Source organism: Asterias amurensis, chromosome 1, assembly GCF_032118995.1.
Source record: "Asterias amurensis chromosome 1, ASM3211899v1".
Classification (NCBI taxonomy): domain Eukaryota; kingdom Metazoa; phylum Echinodermata; class Asteroidea; order Forcipulatida; family Asteriidae; genus Asterias; species Asterias amurensis.
The window spans coordinates 36,144,665-36,169,350 of record NC_092648.1 but is presented as its reverse complement, the minus strand read 5'-3'; the positions used below and the strand labels follow the sequence as shown (position 1 = coordinate 36,169,350).

At 37.8% G+C, this 24,686-nt stretch overlaps 3 protein-coding genes across 3 annotated transcripts in view; 2 read left to right on the top strand and 1 right to left on the bottom strand.

Moving 5' to 3' along the window:
* LOC139938538 (cilia- and flagella-associated protein 61-like) overlaps positions 1-2,101 on the top strand; it is a 28,869-nt gene extending 26,768 nt beyond the window's left edge. Inside the window, exon 27 of the mRNA XM_071934111.1 lies at positions 124-2,101. Within this exon, the coding sequence (XP_071790212.1) occupies positions 124-264 (141 nt within the window). The 3' untranslated portion in view covers positions 265-2,101. The remainder of the gene's footprint in view (positions 1-123) is intronic.
* A 530-nt stretch (positions 2,102-2,631) lies between these two features.
* On the top strand, positions 2,632-11,944 carry LOC139938528 (uncharacterized). Its single transcript, XM_071934101.1, has 8 exons — positions 2,632-2,713; positions 2,959-3,084; positions 3,752-4,008; positions 4,724-4,811; positions 5,939-6,094; positions 6,915-7,018; positions 7,664-7,758; positions 9,162-11,944. Exons 2-8 carry the CDS (start codon positions 2,986-2,988, stop codon positions 9,239-9,241), a joined length of 879 nt encoding a protein of 292 aa, XP_071790202.1. The 5' UTR covers positions 2,632-2,713; positions 2,959-2,985; the 3' UTR covers positions 9,242-11,944.
* Positions 11,945-13,165: 1,221 nt separating this feature from the next.
* On the bottom strand, positions 13,166-22,489 carry LOC139938517 (RNA-binding protein Musashi homolog 1-like). Its single transcript, XM_071934090.1, has 2 exons — positions 21,777-22,489; positions 13,166-20,008 (listed from the first exon to the last, which is right to left on the bottom strand). The coding sequence occupies exons 1-2, from the start codon at positions 22,311-22,313 to the stop codon at positions 19,619-19,621; spliced, it is 927 nt and encodes a 308-aa protein (XP_071790191.1). The 5' UTR covers positions 22,314-22,489; the 3' UTR covers positions 13,166-19,618.
* Positions 22,490-24,686: the final 2,197 nt, after the last annotated feature.

The following is a 24,686-nucleotide window of genomic DNA, read 5'->3' as shown; positions in this document are numbered from 1 at the left end:
CTTCATCAAACATCCATAAGTAATGGTAGAACAACAAAATTACAATAAAAGCAAAAAATGAGTATTGAAAAACAATGAAGCTGGTTTATTTTAACCCAATCTCTTTCATGCTATCCTCAACAGCTGGAGAAGAAAGAGCGCAAGTACCTTGAGGAGGAATTCGAGACAAGCGGCAACAAGAGATCCCTTGAGACAAGACTTCTCAGCTTCTTGAGCTACAACTATTATCACCTGCCGATGTACGCTAAGCCAGGCATGGTCTGACTTCACTAAATCCTTACTGCAATTGTGCCTTTATAACACAACAAAGAGAAGGTTGTCCAATTTCATGTTATAAATTTACAGTTTCTTGAGGTTTTTCTCTGATTTATTTTCCCTTAAAGCCAGTGGACACTATTGGTAATTACTCAAAATAATTATGAGCATAAAACCTAAAACGAGTAATGGGGAGAAGTTGATGGTATAAAACATTGTGAGAAACGGTTCCCACTGAAGTGCCATAGTTTTCGAGAAAGAAGTAATTTTCCACGAATTTGATTTCGAGACCTCAGATTTAGAACTTGAGGTCTCAAAATCAACCATCTGAACGCACACAACTTCGTGTGACAAGGGTGGTTTTTTCTTTCATTATTATCTCGCAAGTTCGATGACCGATTGAGTTCAAATTTGCACAGGTTTGTTATTTTATGCATATGTTGAGATACACCAACTGTGAAGGCTAGTCTTTGACAATTACCAATAGTGTCCACAATTACCAATGTGTGTTAGCACTGTATACTCAGTACTTTCCCGAGCTCTGTGAATAAAAATCACAGGCATATTACTCGAGTGGGATTCATACATAATCATACATGTGCCAACAATCTAGGCCCAATTTCATAGAGCTGTTTAAGCACAATAAGTTTCAAAGCACAACAATATGCTTACCAGAATGAGGTTACCAGCCAAAATACCATGTCACATGTACCATTTTTGACTGGTCCTGTTGAAGTGATTGGTACTTTGTAGAAAAAATGTTTAAGCAGTAATATTTCCTTCTTAGTTACTGTAGCTCCATCTAATTGGGCCCTAATCTTGATAGTGTAAGCAGTGTGGTTTTAGAACAAAATTAATTGTTGTATATCTAAACGAGAGAGCTTTATAGTGGGGGAGAGGGGCTGAAACTTAAATTTAGCTTATAATTGTTAGCAAGTTTTCTTGTTTAAATGACTTTGAGTCTTGACTTGTGATGTACATATACTGCCCAATATATATATTTATAAATAAACTGATTGACTAAAAAAATCCGTCCACAGCCTTACTTTACATTAGTTTGATATTTGCAAATATTTTGATAAAGAAAATGAAGCTGTCGTTTTGTAAATAAAACATACTGAACCCCCTCAAAAATAGTATGAAAACTTTTTCCAATCACCTATGTTTTTGGTTATTTTTAGTCTGTACATATCATGACACATATACCAATGGCAATCTTGTTCCTTATCAAAAAGAGACCACATTAAATGTCACTATCATCTTGGGGCTAACCAACTCTGTTACGAATGCACAGAGTTCTGGGCAGGTTTAATCTGGGGTTCTCCAGAAGCAATTTGCAATTTTTGGAGTAATCTGCAGTGCCATCTCCAAACTGAAGGTCATGTTCAATGAATCTGTTGATTTCAAAGACAGATTTCATAAATGTAGTGTTTAGAGTATATATTTCATGCCAACAAATTACCTCTTTGATGGCAATTATCCAAAATATAGGTGATTGAACAAAATTCTGAATATTTTTAGAGGGGTTTATAAAATGTTGTAAAATAATGTTTTCTACAAGAGTGTTTTTTGTTTTATTTGATACATTTTCATGTTTAAACAAATGTAAAATAGTTGAGGATTCTCATCCATTTTTTACAAAGAGCTAAGTTTGATCGCTTATTCTCAGATGTGAAGTAGCAGACAAAAAGGGTATGTCTTGGTCTTGCTTTTCTTGTATGCCTGAAAGTACCATGTTTAACTGAAAACGTATTGTATTTGCATATTGTAATTTGGCATTATACAAATCCTACTAATGTCTCCCTTCCTGTTAAAAATTGTTAATAAACAATGGCTTTTCTAAATATTCGTGGTTGTACTCTCTTGTATTTTATTAAAGTATAACCACAACAAATTTATTTGTGTTTCATATCTTTTGCAATAATTAGACAATTCATTTCATAGTGCAGAGCAGTAAACAAAAATCCAAATGCTTTCGTTTCAAATAGAAGTCATTTCGGGAGTATATTTTTCCAAGGAAAATACCACATGATTATAATTGTTGAGGGTCTTTGAAAATTATTGAACACTCTTTGAGAGTGGCCAGAATTTTGGCTTGATAGTTCAATTCAAGAGTTTACACACAATGTAGCAGAGTGACAGAAATTTCTTTTTTTCAAAACTTTTACAGTTTTGAAAATGGTTAGAACAATACATGAAATAGTTTCACACAAATAAAAACAGTTCCCGACACACAACACAAATTTGACCATAATTTTGGTTGCTATTATTATAGGTCAAGAAAATGGATTTTAGTTAACTTTTGTTAGATCATGAAAAAAATACATCTTGGCATTTGCAACAATAGAGGGCGCTATGCATCACAATTGTGTTTGTGCCACTTGCTCCAAATCTCTTGACAGAGCGGTGCGGGTCAATCTGAATCTGTCTGCAACGTGACTCCGTCGTTTTTGGAAAGGTATGAAATAAACTCTTTATTAAAAAGGTTATCTGCAACGATAGAACGCTGTACAATATAAGCAACGTTTTGGTTTGTTTGTGTTTGAAAAATATTCTTCGTAAATTTCCCTTTTACGTGATGCAGTTTCCCTCGCTTTTCACCAAACACTGCTGCATGCTCATTGCAGTGAGTTCACCATTTTGTTTGTGTTCACTCGTTTCACATTCAGCACACACACAGTCATTGATTTTTAATTCCTGCAGGTCTTACAAGCAATTTAAGTTGTCACAATGAATCAGTATCAAGGAGGAACATCAGGACGGCCGCCACAACTTTATGGTAACACAAACCAACAGAACATGCTTGGAATGCCGACAAACCAAATGCAGGTAAACATCCAGCCCCCCCTCCCCAACCTTAAATTCGCTGGCCTTCCCTCCATATCCGACCTAAGTCCGATGTCTGGATGATTTCACCTAAAAGGAAAGATTTCCGTATCCTGCCACCACTTTTCATTCATTGTGAAATAATATCTAATCTAGTTTTCTAAAAAAGTAAACTAATTAAATTAAGATATTCCTTTTGTTTTGGTGACAAATTAGAATAGACCCAGTATGAGTTTTAAACTTGGGTCCTGTACTCCTTTTTTTTTCGAAACTAAAAAGTTTAAATGAAAACTTGTAATGGCCATTTCTTACATTCGGACATTATCTGGAGTAGCCTATGTAGCATTGTAGGGTCCGAGTGAATTAAGTGTGTTTGTTAGTACCATGATTCATAACCCTCATACAGGGAGTGACAAAGAACCTCAAAATCCATCAAAAGCCTCTGGGTAACAAAATATTGAGATGTTGCTGATATCCAAATTGGATTCTGTAAATCTCTGATTGTGCGATGCAATTTGTGGAAAGTAATCCAGTGAGTTGCACAATTTGCAGATTGCGCAGGAAATGAGATTTTGTTGCTGTATCCTCTTTTTGAAATTTGGTCACGACAATCATTTTAGAACTGTTCTCAATAAAAACTATTTCGTTCTTTCTTAATTGCAACTTTTAGCTGATGCAGCCTCATCAACTTCATTCCGATGACCAAGATGAACATCAACAGCAGCGTCTCGGCGGCCAGGGTCAATCCTCGAATCCCAGCATGCTGCAAGTCCCATCCTCAGGTTTCGGACTCGGAAGTGGTTCCGGGTTATCAGGAAACATGTCGTTAACTACGACTACCAGTATGTACCCGCAGACACCTCTTACTCCGATGACGCCAGCCACACCAGGAAGCATGGAACCATCGGGGATTGTCCCACAACTTCAGTACGTAGAAACTAAAATAATGAGATAGGGTCTGGGTCTGACTGAGGGTCTGGAATCTTGCTTGGCCTACTGTTTTGAGAATCGGGTTTGAAGGAATAGAAAAAATGGTTGTTTTTACAGTGTAGTGCGGAGTCAATCAAAACACAGGCGATTGTATTTTGGTGGATTTGTGATTAAGCTGATTTAATAATAATAATAAATAATAACAAGACTTGTATTGCGCACATATCCACCTTGCTGGGTGTTCAAGATGCAGTAAACGCCCCCCCCCCCCAAAAAAAAAAAACAAAAAAAAAAAAAAAACAAAAAAAAAAAAAAAAAACACAACACAAAGAAAAAACAGACACAGCAAAATTAGTCATTGAAAACCTGTGACATAAGATAAGTTTTGAGAAGAGACTTGAATTTTGCGGTACAAAGAGTTCCAGATGCGTGGCGCGGCTGAAGAAAAAGACCTGTCACCCCATGAGTGTCGAGACTTGGGTTCAATGAGGAACCCAATTTATGAGTTATCCTTGGTTTCTTACCAAAAATACATAATTGTAATAACATTCCAATTCGTATAATGTTTTGTTGATGTTTATTATAGTGTGATTTTAACTACTGTTATAATAGCCTCTGCATTGTAGTACTTTGAACATACCATAATTAGTAATAAACAATAAACAATTTTATGACAACAAAGTATTCAAAGAAGTATCGTTTTTCTTGACAGGAACATTGTATCTACCGTCAATCTCGGCTGTCGCTTGGATCTGAAGAAGATTGCTCTTCATGCCAGAAATGCCGAGTACAATCCAAAGGTACGCTATTGTAATTATGTCGATCCATTTAATGACCTGGGCCCAATTTCGTAGAGCTGCTGAACAAAAAAATGTGCTTAGCATGAAATTTCTTCCTTGATAAAAACATGATTACCAACCAAATTTCCATGTGATTTTCAGGATAAGCAAACAGCAGCTGAGTACCAGTAACAAGAAATGTGCAACGAAATGACAATTTGGTTGGCAATCATGTTTTATCGAGGAAGAAATTTCACGCTAAGCAATATGGTGTGCTTAGCTTGGGCCCTGGTGTTAATTCTGTGACTGTTATCCTGCTTGTTGTTTGCCCAATAGAAACTCGATAAGCACAATTTTCTGCTCTGAAAGCTCTAAGAAATTGTGCCAAGCAGCAGCTACCCAGCAGTTTGACTTCCAGGAGATTGGAATGGGTGGGGTTAGAGAAAAGATTTTTATAGTGTTGCAAGCCTTTAGTGGGGTGTCGTTGCCGAGCGGTTAAGAGTGCCGGATTCAAGCTCTGGTGTTTGTTCAGCAGAGAGTGGGTTCGTGTCCCAGTCGTGACAGCAAGACACTTGACCATAAACTTCTCTCCACCCATGGGTTAATGGATACCTGTAAGGGGAGAGATGGTTCTTGTGATCAGGGATAAGATTGTTCAGTCTTTTGGCTGAATTCAGTCTTTTTATGTCGACCTGGTGAAGAAAATCAGACAACATTTTTGTCCACAAATAAAGAAATCCTGCTCATTTGTCTACTTTTCTGGTGCTGTGGATACTGTTTCAAAAAGCTCCTTGGAATCTATAACCCCAGGGGTTACCAAACAGTAGAAATGCCAACATTTCAACATACCTTTGAATTTGTATCCAAGTTTCAGACTTTTTCGTTAGTAATGACTCTCACCCCTGTGTGATTGATTTAGCCGAGTAGCGCATTTGTTGCACCAGTCTGTATACGCCCCAGGGACCTGAGATGGTTTAAGGAATGATTTAAGGCCCAGTCACCAGGGGTAATAATGTGAAACGCTTTGAGACGCCGTGGTATTTTTATTATTATTATTATTTATTTAAAAAAAATTATTATAATATTCTCAACAATTTGAACTTTTGGGCTATTTCACCAGTTTCAAATTAATTGTCTATGTTATGTAGAGATTTGCAGCAGTCATCATGCGGATACGAGATCCAAGAACAACAGCCCTGATCTTCAGCTCTGGTAAGATGGTGTGTACAGGAGCCAAGAGCGAACAGGAGTCTAGACTAGCAGCTAGAAAATACGCCAGGGTTGTCCAGAAACTAGGTTTTCCTGTGAGTATAAAGTAGTGACATTGACCTTAGGGATGAAAGGACCTTAAAAGCACTGGACACGCTTGGTTATTGTCAAAAACCAGTTTTCTCACTTGGTGTATCTCAACATATGCATAAAATAACAAACCTGTGAAAATTTGAACTCAATAGGTCGTCGAAGTTGCAGGAGAATAATGGAAGAAAAAACACCCTTGTCGCACAAGTTGTGTCCAGTGCCTTTAAATTTAAAGGTTGGGTCACAGAATGTTTTTTAGCAGAATTATAAAGAAAGATTCAATAAAAGTCAATAAAAGTTTGAGCTAATTACAGGGCCTACTTGCTGAGAAAACAGAAAAATTTAATCAAGTTTTAACCCAGTCAGTTTCCCTCTGTGGTTATGGTTTATTACTTGATATGGAAAGTTGAGTAATTAATTTTAAATGCTGCTCACCCTTTGGGATGATGTTTTGGTCGAGTTGGTTTGAAACCTCACTAGGAGGATGGTGTGTCCAGAAGGATTGTTTAACTTTTTGATGGAATAAAATGAAGAATGTAGATGACTGTAGAGCAAGTCTGTGACAAGTCTGCAGCAGTTTTTGCATTAGTACTACCCCTCACATTGTTAATTAATTTTGATGTTTTTTTTTTTCTTCACAGGATCTCTATTTAATAAATCATAAAATAATAACTTGACTACACCGAATTTTGTCTTTGTGTTAATTCATGCTATTTTACAGTAAGTGATCTCACTCATTTAATTCATTATTAATTAAATTGGTTCTAATTTGACAGTTCTAAGTGTATATATTTTCTAACACGAGTTCTTACAATTTATTTTCAGGCCACATTTATGGATTTTAAGATTCAAAACATGGTTGGCAGCTGTGATGTGAAATTTCCTATCAGGCTAGAGGGTCTTGTACTCAAGCACAGTCAGTTCTCAAGGTAATGACTTCATTGTGACCCCTTAAGCTCTTGTCTCTCTTTGTTACACTGCTCTTTCCACCAACTTCATGTCTTCTCAAAGTTCTGTTGTTATCTTCAAACATTATTATGACGGAGTATTCATTGTTTAATAAGCAGACGAACAAGAAACAATTCCTTACTATTCCCTCGAACCCGCGGGTGTTTCGTACACAGGGCTGGAAATCGACCAACACTGGGAACAATCAAGGTGATGTACACCGGTGTACATCACTTTTCATGTTACCCGACCACCGAGCCATGTAAAATGCGTTTTGTTGCATGTCACGTGATTGGTTCTCGACCAATCAAACTTCACAGTTTGTTACCAGGGTATAACAATGAAGTTTGTAAATGGTTTCGAATGGTGAGACAGTGGGATTTATAAACCTCAGAGTAGGAGGGTCTTGTTATATTTAGTGGTTAACTTGGTTTTTGATTGAACATTGTCATGCGGCTCCTCTTTCTCATTGTTTGACGCTTTACAAGTTAAATTATTATTATATTTTAATAAATCACGCACTCTCATGGGAAGTATATATTATTTTGAAATGTGAATACCATAACTGATTATTATATTCATGCAGTGAAGATTTCTAATACCTGATTTCATTTATATCTTTTTAGTTATGAGCCAGAGTTGTTCCCGGGTCTGATTTACAGAATGGTCAAACCTAGGATAGTATTGCTGATATTTGTCTCTGGAAAAGTTGTCCTTACAGGTAAGAGATGGACTAATTTGTTTGCAGTAGTTTTTTGTATTTTTGTTATGCCCCGCTGGCGAAGCAAGCCGACGGGGCTTAGTGTTTGCCTTGTCTTTCCCTGTTTTGACACAACATACGAATGAATGGACCTGAGAACCACACGGTGTAGGGACCTGAAACACTATGTGGACTTACACATGCCCAAACAGTGTTATTAACAGTGTTGGGGAATAGGATGTTCCTACAACACAGAGTTGTGTGTGTGTGTGTGTGCAATTATTGTCATAGCGATAATTCAAGACAGATTTAGCATACCAGCTCCAAACTTAGTATGTGGATTGGTCTAGGGATCCCCAAGAAGTTTGTTTTTGGACCTCCCAACAACAAAATGTAAAGGTCATTGTGGCTAAAACAAAAGAAATGTTGTCTAAGCAATAACTCAAGAATGAAGCTAATTTCAGTGGGCCATTTGTGTTTAATATCAACATACCATCCTCTTGTTTATCTTTTTTTTTTTTTTTTTTTTTTTTAAATTTGTTCTTTTAAAGCCATTATACACTTTCGGTAAACAGTATTGTCCAAGTCCCACACTTCGTGTAAAATAACAATCCTGTGAAAATTGTTTTGTAAATGGTTGATTATATTTCCTTTCTTGTTATTTGTGGCTTTTATTTGTTTGTTGGTGAAGTGAAATGAACAACAATTGTGCTGGTGTGTTTAATATTTTTGATCCCTTCCTGTGTTAAGTAGTGCTTTAAATTTTAGCATATATCTTTGCACCATTTTACCTTGTAAACTTGTTTTAGTACTGTTTAAAAAGTTTTTTTGGCAAATGGATTATTAATATGTGCTGAGATAATAAGTGTTTGCGGTGCACTTTTAACAATATGATTAGATTAGATTAGATTAGATTAGATTAGATAAGATTGGATTAAATTTACTTTTGAACTTTTAATAGATGCTTAAAACAAGTGAATGCAAAAAGTTAGGCCTACAAAACAATTTGTTATATTCATTATCGTCATCAAACACTTAAGATAAGTGTTGGTTTGTCAGAAATGTTTTCTCTCTTCGACACTTGATTTTCATGTGACATAATTATTTTTCTTAGCACATTAGTATCAGATTTCAATGATGTTGCGCTGAAGGCCTTTACAGGAAACTTGGTGGAGGCAACCAACTGCAGCGCATGCTGCAGGACCACTTTGGTAGCACAGGAGTTACTTTTTAAACAATGTCTTACGATCCCCCCAAAAAATATGTGAACATTCAAATGTGAATGGATTCTCTTCTTTTGCCTGGCACTGGTTGACTGTGAATTGCCTTGTGTGACATCATTTGGGTTTTAGCGTTGGAAACTAAAATATGTTGTGAATTTTTGTGAAATTCTTTCTTTCACTCTCTCTCCGCTGTCCTAACAGGTGCTAAAGTCCGACAAGAAATTAATGATGCCTTCAATAACATCTATCCAATTCTCAAATCTTTCAAGAAGACGTCATAGTATCTCAGAGCTCAATATGTAAAGACTTGAAGCCCAAGTGTGGACAAAAAATATTTTTGTAGCGACATCCAAAGTAAGGAAGTGTTTGAAGCAGTGGCTCTGGCTACTGAGATGGGTACATCCGTGAGTTATTAGCCACAGCCAGAACTTAGTACACTTAGACGATGTCTGGAAAGTCTTCCGCTGAGATTGTGGTAAATACTGCAGCCCAGGATTTGTGCCAAAAATATACCCGTATGGGATGATTTGAATTGACGTCAGCGTGGTGATAAACTGTCGAGCCGTTGTGTGGAAGTCTTTAGGTTGAGGTCTTTCTTTGATGGTTGCCAGTGCTGGTTCATACTTCCTGCAAATGTAATACGAATTTTGACGTCACAAATTTGCTTTGAATATTTCGCAACAGTTTAACTGTGTTTAACTCCTGCGAAACTGTCACTGCGAAAACAGCCATGTGATGTCAAAATTTGCTTGCATTCGCATTTGCAGGAAGTAAGTACCGGACTTCATAGATAAGCGATAGTTCGACCAGCCATTTTGATTTTATGATGGGTGACTTTAGGGATGCTAGGTGGCAGTAGACTTACCAGATAAGTCCATTGTTCTTGGTAATGTGCGCTTGCTCAGATCAGCGTAAACAATTGATATTTACTTGTCAAGTCTGCTGCCACCTAGCGTCCCATAGTCTCTCATTGTGGAGAGATCAAATGAAGGCTCATCACTGAAGTTTTGTTGATAACTGAATAAAAAGGCCACAAGTTAACAACTAACAAATATCAGCCACCCCCAAATCAGTTCACTGACTGTCTGTGTTTCAACTAAAGCTTACCGACAGGACTGAAGTACAACTTATTACACTAAACTTGGACATGACTTATACCTGTAGGAAGAGATGTTTAACTTGCTACAATTGGTCATTAGTTGTTGTTATGTTCACAGGGTTGTGTAGCTTTGATGATAGCCGTCTGCATCTGTCCTTTCCACCACGAGGTTAAAAGTGTCTGCCATGCAAATCTTGTGTGGGTTTCATTTTATAACTATTATTGTTTTGCGAGACTTTTTTTTTCTAATCTTGTTGATTTAAAGCTTGCGGACAACATTGGTAAATGTCAATGACCAGGGGGTGGGGGCGATTTCACAAAGGACTAAGATCACTCTTAAGCTGTGTATCAATCTTAGTTACTAAGCAAAGAGTGATGTCACAATACAAATCACTATGGTGGTATTGACAACTCATCTTTAAGGATTGGGGTACTTTTTGTAACACAAAACACAATGTCCACAGATTTACATTAAACCTACACTGTTTGAAGATAATGATAGTAGAAAGCTTACCTTAAAATGTTACTAGCTGAGGTGCTGTAGTTTTTAAAAATGTCACGAAAGTACGTTTTACATGCTAAAATAATTTTTGCCTATAGAGACGAAAATTATTTTCGTGACTTGTTTTACTCATTTCTCAAAAACTACGGCACCTCAGCAAGTAATATTTTTAGGGAAGCTTTGTACCATCATTGTCTTCAAACTGTGTAAGTTTAATGTAAATCTGTGGACATTGTGTATTGTGTCCTACAAAAAGTACCCAAAACCTTGAAGATGAACCTTAGTTTGTTGTGAAATTGAGCCCAGTATCTACACTTTGTGTGACTCAACATATCCATGAAATAACAAACCGGTGGCAGTTTAAGCACAATCAGTCCTCAGTGTCGAGGGGAGAAAAAAAACAGTGAATAGCCCCATTACTGTTTTGAACACGGAAAAACTCCACTGCTTCTTAACACTGTCTTCAAACATGAGATTCCGGACTCGTAAGATTAATTAATTTCTTAATTTCAAGCTTTTAACATTTATCAGTCTTACCGATGTTGTGCTCACCCTTCAAAGAGACATAATTGGGCACTTTTTAATGTGGCAGGACACTGGAGACTTGCTAAGTACTGCAACTTCTACACGGCACAAAAAGTTTGTCTGAGTGTGGTGATTTTTTGTTACTGGCGCCTTTTGGAATACAAAATATTCCCGTTTGGAAAGTTGGCAAACATTTTGCATTCTTCACCAGAGTGGAAAAGGCCCCAGGTCTCGCAAACTTAACAGCCATTTTGTATTTAAGATTATGTAATCATGAAATGTACTGTGAAGACTAAGAAGTTTTCTGATGACAAACAATGAAAAGTGCTTCTCAGGGAAAAATTATCCGTTGTGAAATGCCCAAAATGAATCAATGTTGTTGTAATGTTAAATTTTTTAGCTGAAAAGCTTTGTTAGTGGCAAACCACAGTTCTTTATCCCAGTCCAGCACAGCATATCACCGATACTTTGTAAATAGTTTATTTGTGTGTGTTTTTGTAGATTGTTTATTCTGAAACTTTATATGTACAGATCAACGTTATGTTTAACTTATAGCACCTTACGTCTGGCATATCTTTTTTTTCATGTTAACCATCATGCGCACAATATTCCAGTTCAAATTCGGGCTGAGGGGAAAGTAAACATACATGTATAGAGACACAAAAAATATTGTAAATAATATGAGAGAGGATGTCTCTATATGTCGCGTTTTGCTCTGGCCCGAGTTTGCCCCTGTGTTGCTGGGGGAAGTTTTGTTTAGTTTTGATTTTGCAGAAGTGATGGGAACAAGATACGCCATTATGAAACATTTGTACAAACTTTTCTTTGTTCTAAATATTAAAAAGCTGTGTTAAAATACATTTTGTCAGTGTGTAGGATTTGTTGTGTATAGTGTGTTAAATACTGTTTTTTGTTCTCCGGCCTTTCATCTCTACGACCAGAGTCGTACATGTGGGTTGACTTTTCAATACCTACCAGATTGCCTGGCTGTTTCGGTATTTGGAGTTTTCCCCTGGCATCTTAAACTGACATTTCTTCATCATCTTCTATGGGTGTATAAATGGGTAAAACACAATTCATATTCTTAATTCCCGTTGGAAGAAGTGAATTGCCTCATGCTAAGTATGATGACTGGAATTGTTTTCTTCACAGGAATTGATGGGTGGGGGTGGGGGGGGTGAAGTACTAGTACTGTGTATACAGTACTAACCAGTTGAAATTACTTTTGGGCTGATGTATTTTATGTCAACATTAACAATGAATTTCTGATGTTTTGGGTTGCACATAAGGAAGTGTCAAAGAAACAAATATATTTGAAGAGGCAGAAAGGGTAGCCTTTCATAAGAAAAAAAGCTAAACCAGGAAATTTTACACAAGAACCCCCCCCCCCCCCCCCCACTTAAGAACAAAAAGTTGAACTTTCCCTTAGAAAACTTGAACATCTATCATCAGCCATCGCTGTGAGCATGACTTCACATTTACAATAGATACAATGTTCAAGTTTAGACCATGTTATAGACCATGTTACCTGTGACAATACATGATTGCAAAAGGGCCACCAGGTCTGGACTTCCCGCTGATAATTTGTCCCCAGCTCAGTTCAGACGTGCTACTTCTCAGTTGATTTCCTCTTTTCTCCTTAATTTCATCACGAGAGAAAAACACCACAAAGTTTTGCATGTCGGTCAGTCAGTTGCCTTTTGGGGGGTTATTTGTAAATTTCCATAATTTAAAAGTGAAAAATGTACAGGTACTATCTTGCCTGCCAGGAAATGCCTCTGAAGGAATGTACAAGTTCAATCTGTAACAAAGTTGCATCTGGGCTCAATTTCATAAAGCTGTCAAGAAGAAAGTCCTGATTAGCAAAGCAAAAACTGTGGGGGCACCTTTTGCAAAAATGTTTAAAAAAATGGAATTTCGACTGGTAACCAGTTTCTGCTAAGCAATATTTTGTTGTGCTTATCATATTTTTGTGCTTACAGGCTTTATGAAATTGGGCCCTAGTATTTATGCATCAAATCACCATAGCCAACGTCTAAACAACATGCTACAGGAAACAAATGAAATGACAAGAATAACTTGTATCAAATGACCACGTGCAACCACAACTATTTTATTTTGTTTCCACAAGGAAAAAGGAGAAAATAAATTCTTAACGTTTATACTTTTATAATTGAATGTTTTTAATAGTGTAAAAAAAAATATTACATTAATCACTGTACATGACAATATAATAATAATAATAATAGTAATAATAATAATGGCGTAAATAATTCAAATATGCAACTAATATCAGCTGTTATATAAGGAATCTTCCATAAAACACATTGCATCAGCTTTGCCAACGTCATGTTAAAGCTACGGTTCTACTCTTGTGAAGATATATACATAATGGATGGTCATAACACTACAGAAACAAATATATATATTGCTTCGTTAGAAAACAACACATTGTTCCAGGTTCAGGCCAGTACCTACGCTCAGAAAAAAACATGTCACATTTCATAGTCAAAAGTCTTTCAATCCCCAAACCTTGATTTATTAGTTTGGTTGGCTTTAATTTTCCTACTGTTCCTGTAACACACTGCTCTCTCACTTTTTTTCTTCTTTTTTCAAAGTTTATAAGGAAGTATCATCCACTTCCTTTCTAAATTTAAGCTTATTTCACAATATAATTGACTGAGGAATGATTTAAGAGAAATTAAATGACTGAATTTATAACGTAATGTGATAAGTTCACTTTCTCATCACACTGTGAGGCCTCTGGACGGTTCCACAAAAAAAATTTCCACAACTATTTTGTAAAAATTTATCACTTCAAGTGACATTCCTTCCCTTCACTATTAAAATAAAAGTAGTGAGCAGAACAACAAGTTGCCAGTGAAAGAAGCTAGATCATGTGAGCTTTTCAAACTTAACAGCAGCGACTGCCTAGCAATGTGCAGTATGCATTTGTTCCGAGAACACAAGCAACTGTCAATAACGGAGGTTTTGGCCCAATACATCAACAGAATATTGACCCAACCATCAGAAAAAAGCATTGCAGTTGAATATATATTTTCCTTTTCTTTTAATACAATAATAAGGCAAGTAAATAAAATTCTTAACATAAATTCATGATGACCGCTGTAGTCACACACTTATAATCTCTTAGCAATTTTGCTTGATAAAATAATGCATTTTTTTTCCATTTTCATAAAGATAACTATCTAAAGCTACAACTCTTTATATAAGCTTGTTTATTTACAGTACACAATTTAGACCATTCTCATGCAACGGCCATCTTGAATCTCATATTATGTACAAGTCTGTCAGGCTCAAAATGAGGCTAGTCCAATATAGTCTGGTAACTGGTAACCTTAATCATGAATGTTACAACAACAATGTAAGGGGTACATGACCAAGATGGCCGCAGCACTCAATGGTGTTAATACCAAAACATTTGATGGAAAAGTTTTCAAGAAATTCTTGAAGCCGTGTTCAATAAATCCAAATCATCTTCTGCTGCAATCAAACCGCATTTAACTTTCTCTCGTTGGAGGGAAAGTAAACGAAGCAGCCGTTTAGAGTTGTCATTCCAAAATAAGGGGCATACTTAACACAATGAAGGCAATATGAAGGCATTCTCACCCTTAAAATTCAATTAAGTTGACACTTTCAGCTCAAAGTAACTTATACATCTCATTTGAACCCAATTACAGAAGGCTTGCTAAGCACAGACAAACATTGCTTAGCAGAAACAGGTTACCAGCTAAAATGCCATGAAGTTTACATTGTTGCTGCTGGTGCCCCGTTCATTTTTGTATGTTTGTTTTATTTGCTAAGCAGTATTTTCTGCTTTCACCTTTGTGGAATTGGGCTTCATCATTGAGTAATGAATACTACATTATAAATTTAATGTGACATGTTTTTAAACTACATTCAAGTTCAAAGGTCAACAGCTAACATATAATTGCTATCATCTCAACACCTAATACAAACCTACTCTCGATATCAAACTTTCCCATCAAGAGAAGATACAATGTAAATCTACAGAATTTATAAAAGAATTGGTCTCGGACATTCCGAACAAAACTACTGTTGGGAAAAGTCTATCATTTTTGAAATGTTGCTGGCTTAAACGCATACAGCTTTAAAATCATGAGCCCAATTAAGTAAAGCTGCTTGAGCACAACAAGTAGCAAAGCACAACTAATTCATGCTTACCAGAATAAGGTTACCAGCCAAAGTACAACGTCACATAAAACCTGTAACTGGTATCCTGCACACTTTTGCTTAGCAGAAAAAGTTTAAGCAATATTTTTGGCTTAAGCAGCTCTATAAAATTTGGCCCCGTCGAGAATTTTTCATACAAGTAAATGTGATAATCAAAAGTGATAGACCTTTCTAGATATAATTTGATCTCTAAAGGAATTTTAAAAAGATTACGATAAGCTTATGTGGATGTACCTTCTCCTTTTGTTAAATTAACTGAACAAAGCAGAAGATTAAGATGTTAATCTTCTTAAGTGTAATGGAAACCATGGTACGATGAAGTATTGTAGGCCAAAGAGGCTGTTTAAGGAGTGCATCCAAATGAGAGTCATAAGGCAGAAATGACATGATTAATTAGTTTAGAAAAAAGTAACTTTTGTTCACCGTATAGTAAAAATCGCTGACAAACTTCCCAATGTAACAGTAAACATTTTGGAGGCTAACCACGCCCTTACTTAAAGCTGAGAGCTGAATTGCAAAGGACTCAGGTCACTCGCTACAGTGTGTTAAAGCCACAAGCATGTAAAGGCGCCACGGCACCCAGCCACATTGACCCATATGACCAATAGCTCAAAAGTGTTTGATTTTAACAGAGGGGGGGGGGGAAACTGGAGTAGGGCGTGGATAAAAACCCGCATGGCACAGCTCTTCTCACATGGCCTTAGCCGGAAATCGAACCAGGACCAAAATGGTGAGAGGCAAGCGCTTTCTGCACTAGCCTCAAGGAATGTTGTACCTTTGTACTAAGAGCAATGCTGCCTTCCCCGCAGCCCAATCTTTGCCTCAAGATAAATGTACGCTTGTGCAAACCTAAAGCATCTACCAATCAGTTTTTAGGTCGAATCCAAAAGGTTTGGTGTATGTTCCTGGTTCAGATCGCCTGAAACACACCCAAATGCATCATAATCATTATTGCCACCTTACATAACAACTTCAGTAGCTGCCATCTCGATCTGTCATATCTTCCCACGTTAAATCTCACTGCTTTTAGCTAAAAGGAAACTTCTGTGAAATATTTCAGCTCCCTATCATGCTTTTCTCAAGAAAGAGCACAAAAACAGAAAATTAGCTTATAAGATTGACTGCAAAATTAAATTTGACGTTTGTTATTTTGTACAACATCCACAAGAAATGCGATTTATCATGAAAACAAAAGGAGCTACGACAGAATTTCACAGAATTCAATCCTTCATCCTAAGGCTATTCAATCCTTAATGTGTTTTTATTCATACCATGGCTTTTACAAGTTAATATTTCTTTAAAGGGTAAGAATTGTTATGTACATGTACAATTAATTTGTACAAGTTGAAATTTTTCCATAAGCTTTAACGTATTTACAATGTTATAGTGTGTGGGTCTCAAACTGCAGTCCACTTACACCGTTAACCCCACATTTGTAATTTCGGACGCATGGCGCACGGCTCTCTGCGTCAGCCTTCTACTCAATTGCGCACATGCGTCGGAATGGCAGACCATTAAAAGGCTATGTTGGCAGACGTCTAAAGCCTGGTTCATACTTCCTGCAGATGTGAGGCGAATCTTTACGTCAAAAATCCGCAACAAACAATTCGCAACAGTTGTGCACTGCTCAACTCACAACATTCACAGCGAAACAGAGTTGTGACATCAACTTAATATCGCATGAAGCATTCGTAGAAAGTATGAACCGGGCTAAACTCGGTCAAATCTCTTACTCTCAAAAAAATATTGAAATGGAAGTATATCTAATGTTTCTAACATACTTTGCCTTTTTAAGCTAAAATGAGAATTGATGAGAAGTATGTAACCCATTGTAATCAACTTCTTGACTGTGTGCATTGCGATAGTTCACTTTATGGAGTCATAGATAACAAGATAATTTGCCATAGCCACTGATAGGAAGATAGTGAAGACCATAGTTTGTCTGTTTTAGAATTACCAAGTGAAAGACTAAGACAACTTTTGTCAAAATCAGAAGAAGAAAAAAACGAAGATGAGCATCTCATTTGTTTTCTTATTTTGTAGTACCTTTGAGACTAAGCTATCACAGGCCTGAAATTTCATCTGTTAGAGGGAAATCCCAACTCCATTGGGCAAACGACACTTCTATTTGAAAATCTGAAAGTTTGAGGAACAGTTTTGAAGGGGCACCAAGGCCAAGATCAAGGGCAAAAAGAAGCCAGGGTCTCCATGTAATTCCGGGCCCGAGCTTAAGAAAGTTCAAAGCATGATGAGACAATACAATTATTTTGTTTCTTCTAAATCTTTGATTTGTTTCTATCTTTGAGTTGAGTAATGAAAAACAAGAATTTTTAAACTAGCCAGTTCATCTTGAATTTAATTCTCACCACCTCAGTCAATCCAGAGAAACAGAAACAAAATACCACTATAATAAAGTCTATATACATTTGATATTAAACTTGATTTTAGATCAGTGTGAAATACACTGCTACCTAACTAAACACCTCACCTCTCATGCTTCCAAAATCTCTATTCTTGATCCATCACCTTCCTCAAAAATAAAGCATAAAATTAAAATCAAAACAGAACAAAATATTAAAAATAAAGACAAAATCTTCCGTTCAAAATGTGTGTGCTGTTACTCTGCACTAAAACAGTGGTTGGTTGTCTCTAATGAAAGATGTTTATCATGGCTGAAGGGAAGATTGCATTGTTGCAAACAAAACTACCCCCGTTTCATAATTCAGCTGTTAGCGACACCCACTACACACAAATTTGTTCTACTGACTAACAGAAATCTGTCGAAGATCTGCAATGAGTTAAATTGTCTTTGATGTGTACCAAAAAATACTAATGACACATTTGACATTTGGCTTTTGGCATACACTCTTTTAAGACTAATGGTTGTCTCAAAATTAGATGTTTCTGTCACAAGAAATGCTTTTGAAAAATGATATAGGTGACTTTGGGTCAATTTATAAACAAATGCCAGTTTTGGAGCCAGAAGTAGTAAACAAGTTTGGGAATGCAGCAGTTAAATGAGCGTGTCAATGCAATGACTTTACATGTACTAACAGGATCGTGTACCCCGACTGAGTGATAAAGCACTTTTATTAGAATATGTCTTAAGCCAGCCACAAGACGCCTCAATCAGGAGTCCTTATGAATGCTGTATGATATATACTCTCCCAATTGGGGGCTACTTGTACTTGTATTGTAAGGCCAGAAATCCATGTGTCTATGTCATGGGTTGTGTGTAGTGCACGCTGCAAAAACAGACAAAGTTCTATGTCAACCTGCATACTACAATAGGGTAGATATTATAACAGTCTAAACTAGTGCTACCAACCAAAATCTGCAAAGTGATTGGGGGTAGAGTCCCCACGCTATCCTTCTGTAACACTTTCATTACATGTAAAAAAAGTTATACCCCCTTTCTCCCAAGAACCACAGCCCCTTCCCTGTCACTTGACCCATTAACATCACTGCAATTGACCAAACAACCTGTTGGATGCCGCATTGACACAACGCGGCAAAGATACAGTAGCACATGTTTTTGCGTTTTTGTTTTTACGCTCAAAAGGCATACCGTAGGCTTGACATGAATATAGACGAAATGAATTAGTTGATATTCAACTCAACGTAATTCATTCATTAAATGAGCTTAATATTGTCTTAGTATCATGCAAGTGAGTTGTCTTTCAGTTGTGGCCAAAAATCCCTGACTTTCAGTCGTGGTCTAAATTCACCAACAGTGACGGGTTAATGTTAATCCATTGCAAAGGGAGGGGGAGTGGAAAGTTGCGGAGGGGGTAGCCCACCCTTCATTTATCCCTCTCCAAAAGTCTAACTTCTTGTACCACCAGCAGTTTAAGGTCTGTGTGTAGACCCCACTGATACATGTACCTATTTCATCTGACCTCATCACCCACAAGAAATCTTAGTTGTGCCATTTTGGGAGTCACACATTCCATGTGGGACTGTGCAGCCTTGCACCATCTATGGCACTTTTCAAATCCACGGCTTCGACTTTGGATTCGGCTTAGGGCTCCGTTCTCTCGTCTGAAGTTGTCGTTTTGAAAAGGGCCTGTGCCAGTCTACTCCCAAAATGGCAAACTATCGGCAGACAGGCCGGGTGTGACGTCAGATTTCCACCAATAACCCCAACCATGTACTGTATCCAGTACACCAATCTTCACCTATGTACACTCATAACACCGGATATCGGCGTCAATGACAAACTCACTTTTGGTTACAGGTAACATGAAAAGAACGCCTTATGTCCATCAACGGACGAAAGGCTCAGTACATGCACTATACAAGATCAGATCTCCAATTTTACTGACTGTACGGGTTGTAGGCCCCTCTGCCGTAACCACCACTTCCCCCTCCGAAGTTAGAGGCCGTGTTGGCACCGTAGGTAGAGCTTGTGTTACCGCTGAATCCAGAGCTGTAAGTGCCTCCATAGGGACTGCTGGCTTCCTTACTGCCGTAATTCTGGTATTGACTATTGCTTCCGTAGCCTGGGTTGCTCCCATAGCCTGGGGTGCTGCCCATGTAGCTGGCTCCTCCACTGTTGAACCCAGTCGTGTTGCTTGGGTATGCGTTGTAGCTTCCGTATGCCATGGGCTGGCCGTATAGACCCATGCTGTTTGCAAATGTACCGCCGAAGCCACCGGGTGACCCATATGGCACGGCTTGTCTGTTCTGAGCAAGCTTGATTTCCACCTGTAATAAATATGTAATCAATTAGTAATTTTAAATTATTTACAAGTAGAGTTTTCTCTTACAATGCACCTCATTAGCCTTTCGAGGTATGGTTAATGTACACACTAGGAGTGTGCTGCTTGGTTTGTGCGTACACTTGGTGTCATGGTATTGTGTCCACCATATCTCAAAATGGCCTATGGAGTTCACTAACACTTTACCTCAGAAAACAACCCGTCAATCTTGCAAAGACAGGTCAAGACTCCTCTCTTAAAATGCGCATTATAAATCATGGACTTCCACTTTGTGAACCAGCGCCCTTGAATGACATTTTTAGTCAGATACTGTGTGCTATATAATCATTTAATGTGTCCTTTTGTTATTTTATGTTGCTAATCTTCATCTCCAACCTTCAACCTTCATCCATGACCTTGAACATGACCTCCAAGTATCATAAATCTTTAAAATGATGATAACACCCTGCCCATATGGGCAATTTTGTTCTACTTTTTAGAATATTGAAAATAAGAGTGTTTGGCAATTCTGGTTTCAAGCCCAAATTTTGAGTCTATAAATATAAATTAAGGGTTTCTGGCTCTAATATACCACAAAACAATGGTTTGTAATTGATTCTTTAAGACTTTATTTCCAAAGTATATGCAGTAGACTCATGATGATACAAACAATGCCTCTTCTAGTTTGCATTAACAAAGTTGGTCAGTCTTTACAAGACAAAAATCCTCAAAAATCCTATTTTGGATTTGTCTGGGTTGGTAAAGGGTGCGTGGCATCTTCTTGAAATCTTAACTTTGGGTTTTTAAAAGTGGCAAGCACTTATTTAAAACATTTTACAAGGGTTTCAGATCCTGTGTCCAAAGTTTAATGTACAGAGACTTATAGAAACTAAGACTCTTTAAGTTTGTGTCTAATGCAATTTGTCTTTCTTCACATGACCAACAATGGAACGGATTGGATTTGTCTTGGTTGGTCAAGGGGGCAAGGCATCTAATGGTCATCTTAACGTAGAGTAAAGTTTTAAAATATGGTAAGTGTTTTTTAAACAAGGGTTTCAGATCTTAGTAGTGTACTTGTATTTCCAAAGTGTAATGCATGGAGACATTGTAAAAGCTATGCCTCTTCTTAACATGACGAACAATGCAATGCCAATGGTACATGTATGTATTGGGTTTGTCTGGGTTTGTCAAAGGGGGCATGGCATCTTTTCTGATGGACATCTTAACTTTTTGGTTTTAGAATACAAACAAGTGTTTTAAAACAAGGGTTTTTCAGATCTTAAGCTCTGCAGTTCGTACTGCTGATTATCTGTAAAAATGTGTTAATTTATATAATTTTCATAACTTCAACATCAATGACTCTAATAATAATATAGAAAACAAAAATAACAATATTATAATGATTAGACAATCTGTATATATATGGGATTTTTTTGAAGTTTTTGAAAATTAAATTCAATTGTATTAATTATGTCCATCTGTTCTCAGCTAAATGTTTTAACAACTACTACTACTATAAAATAAAAGGCATGCACTCCATTATGTTCTTCTTATAATATGACAGGAACAATGGAAAATTTGATGTTTTTACTTATAATTAATAAATATAATAAAAGGGCTTATTTTTATGTGACAATGTTTTGTCTTATTTATTAATATGCATGGATAGGAAATAGAGGAAAACTGTTTCTGTTCCACCAGCTGTTCTGAATGATTATTTATAACATTGTTCAAATTTATTTGTTAGATTGTATTTTTGGGCGATTAATATTTACCGTTTTGTTATTGATTTGTATAAACTGGGATGCGACTGCTTTTGTTGCCTCTGCAGGGGTGCTGAATTCCACGAAGCCAAACCCTCGCATTCTCTGTGTGACTTTGTCAAATTTTATTTCAACACCGATCACAGTTCCGAATCTAGTCAGGGCACTTTCAATTTCTTCATTCGTCGTTCCATTAGAAATGCCCCCGAGAAAGACTTTCTTCTCCTGGCTTTCGGAAAATTGGTCGGACCTTCCCCTGCCCCCGCCACCGGCACCGCCCATGTCTGGCTTCATATCCCCCTTTCGTACGGCTACTTTACACTCCACTTGTTTGTTATCAACAAAATGGGGGCCGCTGGATAGGGCCGAATCTCTGGCATCACGGCTGCTGAAATTGACAAAACCAAACCCTCGGCTACGGCTTGTGCCCGGGTCGACAAGAACAACTGCCGATTCGATCGCCCCAAATTGTCCAAAATATTCCTGAAGCGTTTCCTTTGACGTCTCTATTGCGAGAGATCCTACGAATATGCTGCACGGGTTCTCCATGGTTTCCAAATGGGATGTGTTGTTTCTTTCTTATGGTGGGAACTCGGCGTTTCTTTGACAGGTGACCGAACCAGAAATCACCTGAAGATTGGGAAATTTTACGGAAACGTTGTAGCAATATGATTGCATTAGCAATATGCAGAGCGGTACCCAGAGTCCAACCATATGCAACATAAGATCTTATCTTCAGGATTGTTGGGAGATCTGACTAAATATTTCACTTCGCCTCGTCTGTGTGCAGGGAACCTGTATGATATTTTACCTTCATTGTTTACGTAGACAGGATTACCAGCTAAAACGCAACCCAATGACCTTGTGACGTGCGCACTCAAAGAGCCACGTGAGCCGGCGAGCGGCCGGTTGGCTGGGAGGGTTTTCCCTGTTATGAGAAGTGGGAGGGGCATTTTGCACAATCTGAATATAATGTAACAGTGGGCCCATTGTTATTACATAGTACTTGTTCTTCCAAATGTTTGATTTTGTGATCATGCAGTTTGGCATTCTCCAAAATGAGTACAACAATTTCTTGATTCTTAGGCCCCGGCGCCCCCAGCGGCGCCCAGGGCCGGTTGGTTTGGTAGGCGGTGGAGTTTGTATTTGCTGACAACCAATGACTTGATTTGTATCGCTATTATAATATACAAGAATTTTGAAAATTTTAATTGTTTGTAATTTACACCTAATAATGATTGCTCAGTCATATTTTGTATTCTCTAAGTCTTAATATCACCACAATTAGATTACGCTGCTTTCTAAACAAACAAACAAATAATAGAGACGCACATACAAAAGCAATGAGCTTTTTAGTGACCTTGATAGGCCAACCAAATTAACTATTCACCATGCAATGAATGTTAAGTTAAAAACGGGTATTTTTTAATTTTCAAACCAGAAAGCATTGGATAAATTATTCTAAAACTTTACTCCATTCGCCTAGGCTACTCAAAAAATGTGTCATACTCTTGAGGCCGGGGGTGGGGGGGCATCCTTGGTTTAAAGGGACACCATTGCCTTGGATCGGTCGAGTTGGTCTTTGAAAAGCGTTTGTAACCGTTTGTTATAAAATGCATATGGTTAGAAAGATGTTTAAAAGTAGAATACAATGATATCATCACACAAATTTGCCTCCAAATTGCGTGGTTTTCCTTTTACTGTGCGAACTAACACGGTCGGCCATTGATGGGAGTCAAAAATTTGACTCCCATAAATGCCCGACCGTGTTAGTCGACGAGGTAAAAGGAAAACCGTGCATTTTCGAGCCATGTTTCAATCATTGTATTCTACTATTACAGCATCTTCCCATGCATTTTACAAACGCTTTTCCAACTCGACCGATCCAAGGCAACGTGTTCATTAAGATCGATAAATAAATATAAGTACAGAACTGCCCGTAGTTATAGGGTAATTTCCAAAATGAGGTTTGGGGGGCAATAATTTGATTCCGACGTCATAGGGAATTTTGTCTTCTTCCATCAGTGTAGGCTCTATGTGTCCCCATCCACACATCATGCGGCAAATCTAACATGGACTGAAGGAAGTTGAGTCAAAAGAGTGCGCTATTTGACGACCTACGCAATATTTTTGTCAGTGTGGGGTGGCGGCAAAACCTACCATCTCATTGCCTCACCGAAGCACTTTCCTGAAAAGCTGAAACAACAAACTTAAAGTATACTACTAGTTCAGAGTTCAATTTATAAATCCATGGGATCCCGTGACAGAAACAGCTCGAGGAGATAATCTACCCTTGTCCATCTCCAGCCGATGTGACAGGAGCTACCCCCACCCCCATATTACAAACTGTGTACAAACTTATCATGACAGCGCCCTCTTTTGATTCCTCTTCCTCCAGCCTATGTAAAGTCCCCTTACGGAGAGGGCGGGGGGGGGGGGGGGTGGGGTGGCGAGTCTCCGATGGACCCCTGAGAGAGTGAGACACGCGCGCGGAGTATGGGTTTGAAGTTGATTCAACAGAAGATGTTGAATCAACCTCCTCCAGCCTACGTTAGTTTCCCATTTGGGACAGAATATCCGGTGGACAGAATTCCCTGCTGGGACACCGGCCCTATATAGGCCTATTATTAGATAATTTTTACCGAAAGCCTACAGCTAGTTGGTACAGTTTCGTTTTGTAGTAAAGATTTTAAACACAGGCCAAACCACTTCCAAAGAGTCAAACAACATTATACTATTATTTTCCCTTATGGTTCATGGACAGTCTAGACCGATCGGTATGATAATGTGTGTCACTTTTATTTTACAGAGCGCCCTCTTTTGCTTCATAAAGAATTCCATTTACTCGGTTCAAGTTAAAACAATGTGCCGTACACATGTATGTGCGTCTATGCGTACACAGTCACTGGCTGGGAGGCAAGG

Excerpts from the sequence above, each read along its gene's own strand:
- LOC139938528 (XM_071934101.1), top strand. The coding sequence starts at position 2,986 with ATGAATCAGTATCAAGGAGGAACATCAGGACGGCCGCCACAACTTTAT. Across the intron at positions 4,812-5,938 it reads ATGCCGAGTACAATCCAAAG|AGATTTGCAGCAGTCATCAT; the intron begins GTACGCTATTGT and ends TATGTTATGTAG. Across the intron at positions 7,019-7,663 it reads AAGCACAGTCAGTTCTCAAG|TTATGAGCCAGAGTTGTTCC; the intron begins GTAATGACTTCA and ends ATATCTTTTTAG.
- LOC139938517 (XM_071934090.1), bottom strand. The coding sequence starts at position 22,313 with ATGGAGAACCCGTGCAGCATATTCGTAGGATCTCTCGCAATAGAGACG. Across the intron at positions 20,009-21,776 it reads TACAAATCAATAACAAAACG|GTGGAAATCAAGCTTGCTCA; the intron begins GTAAATATTAAT and ends TATTTATTACAG.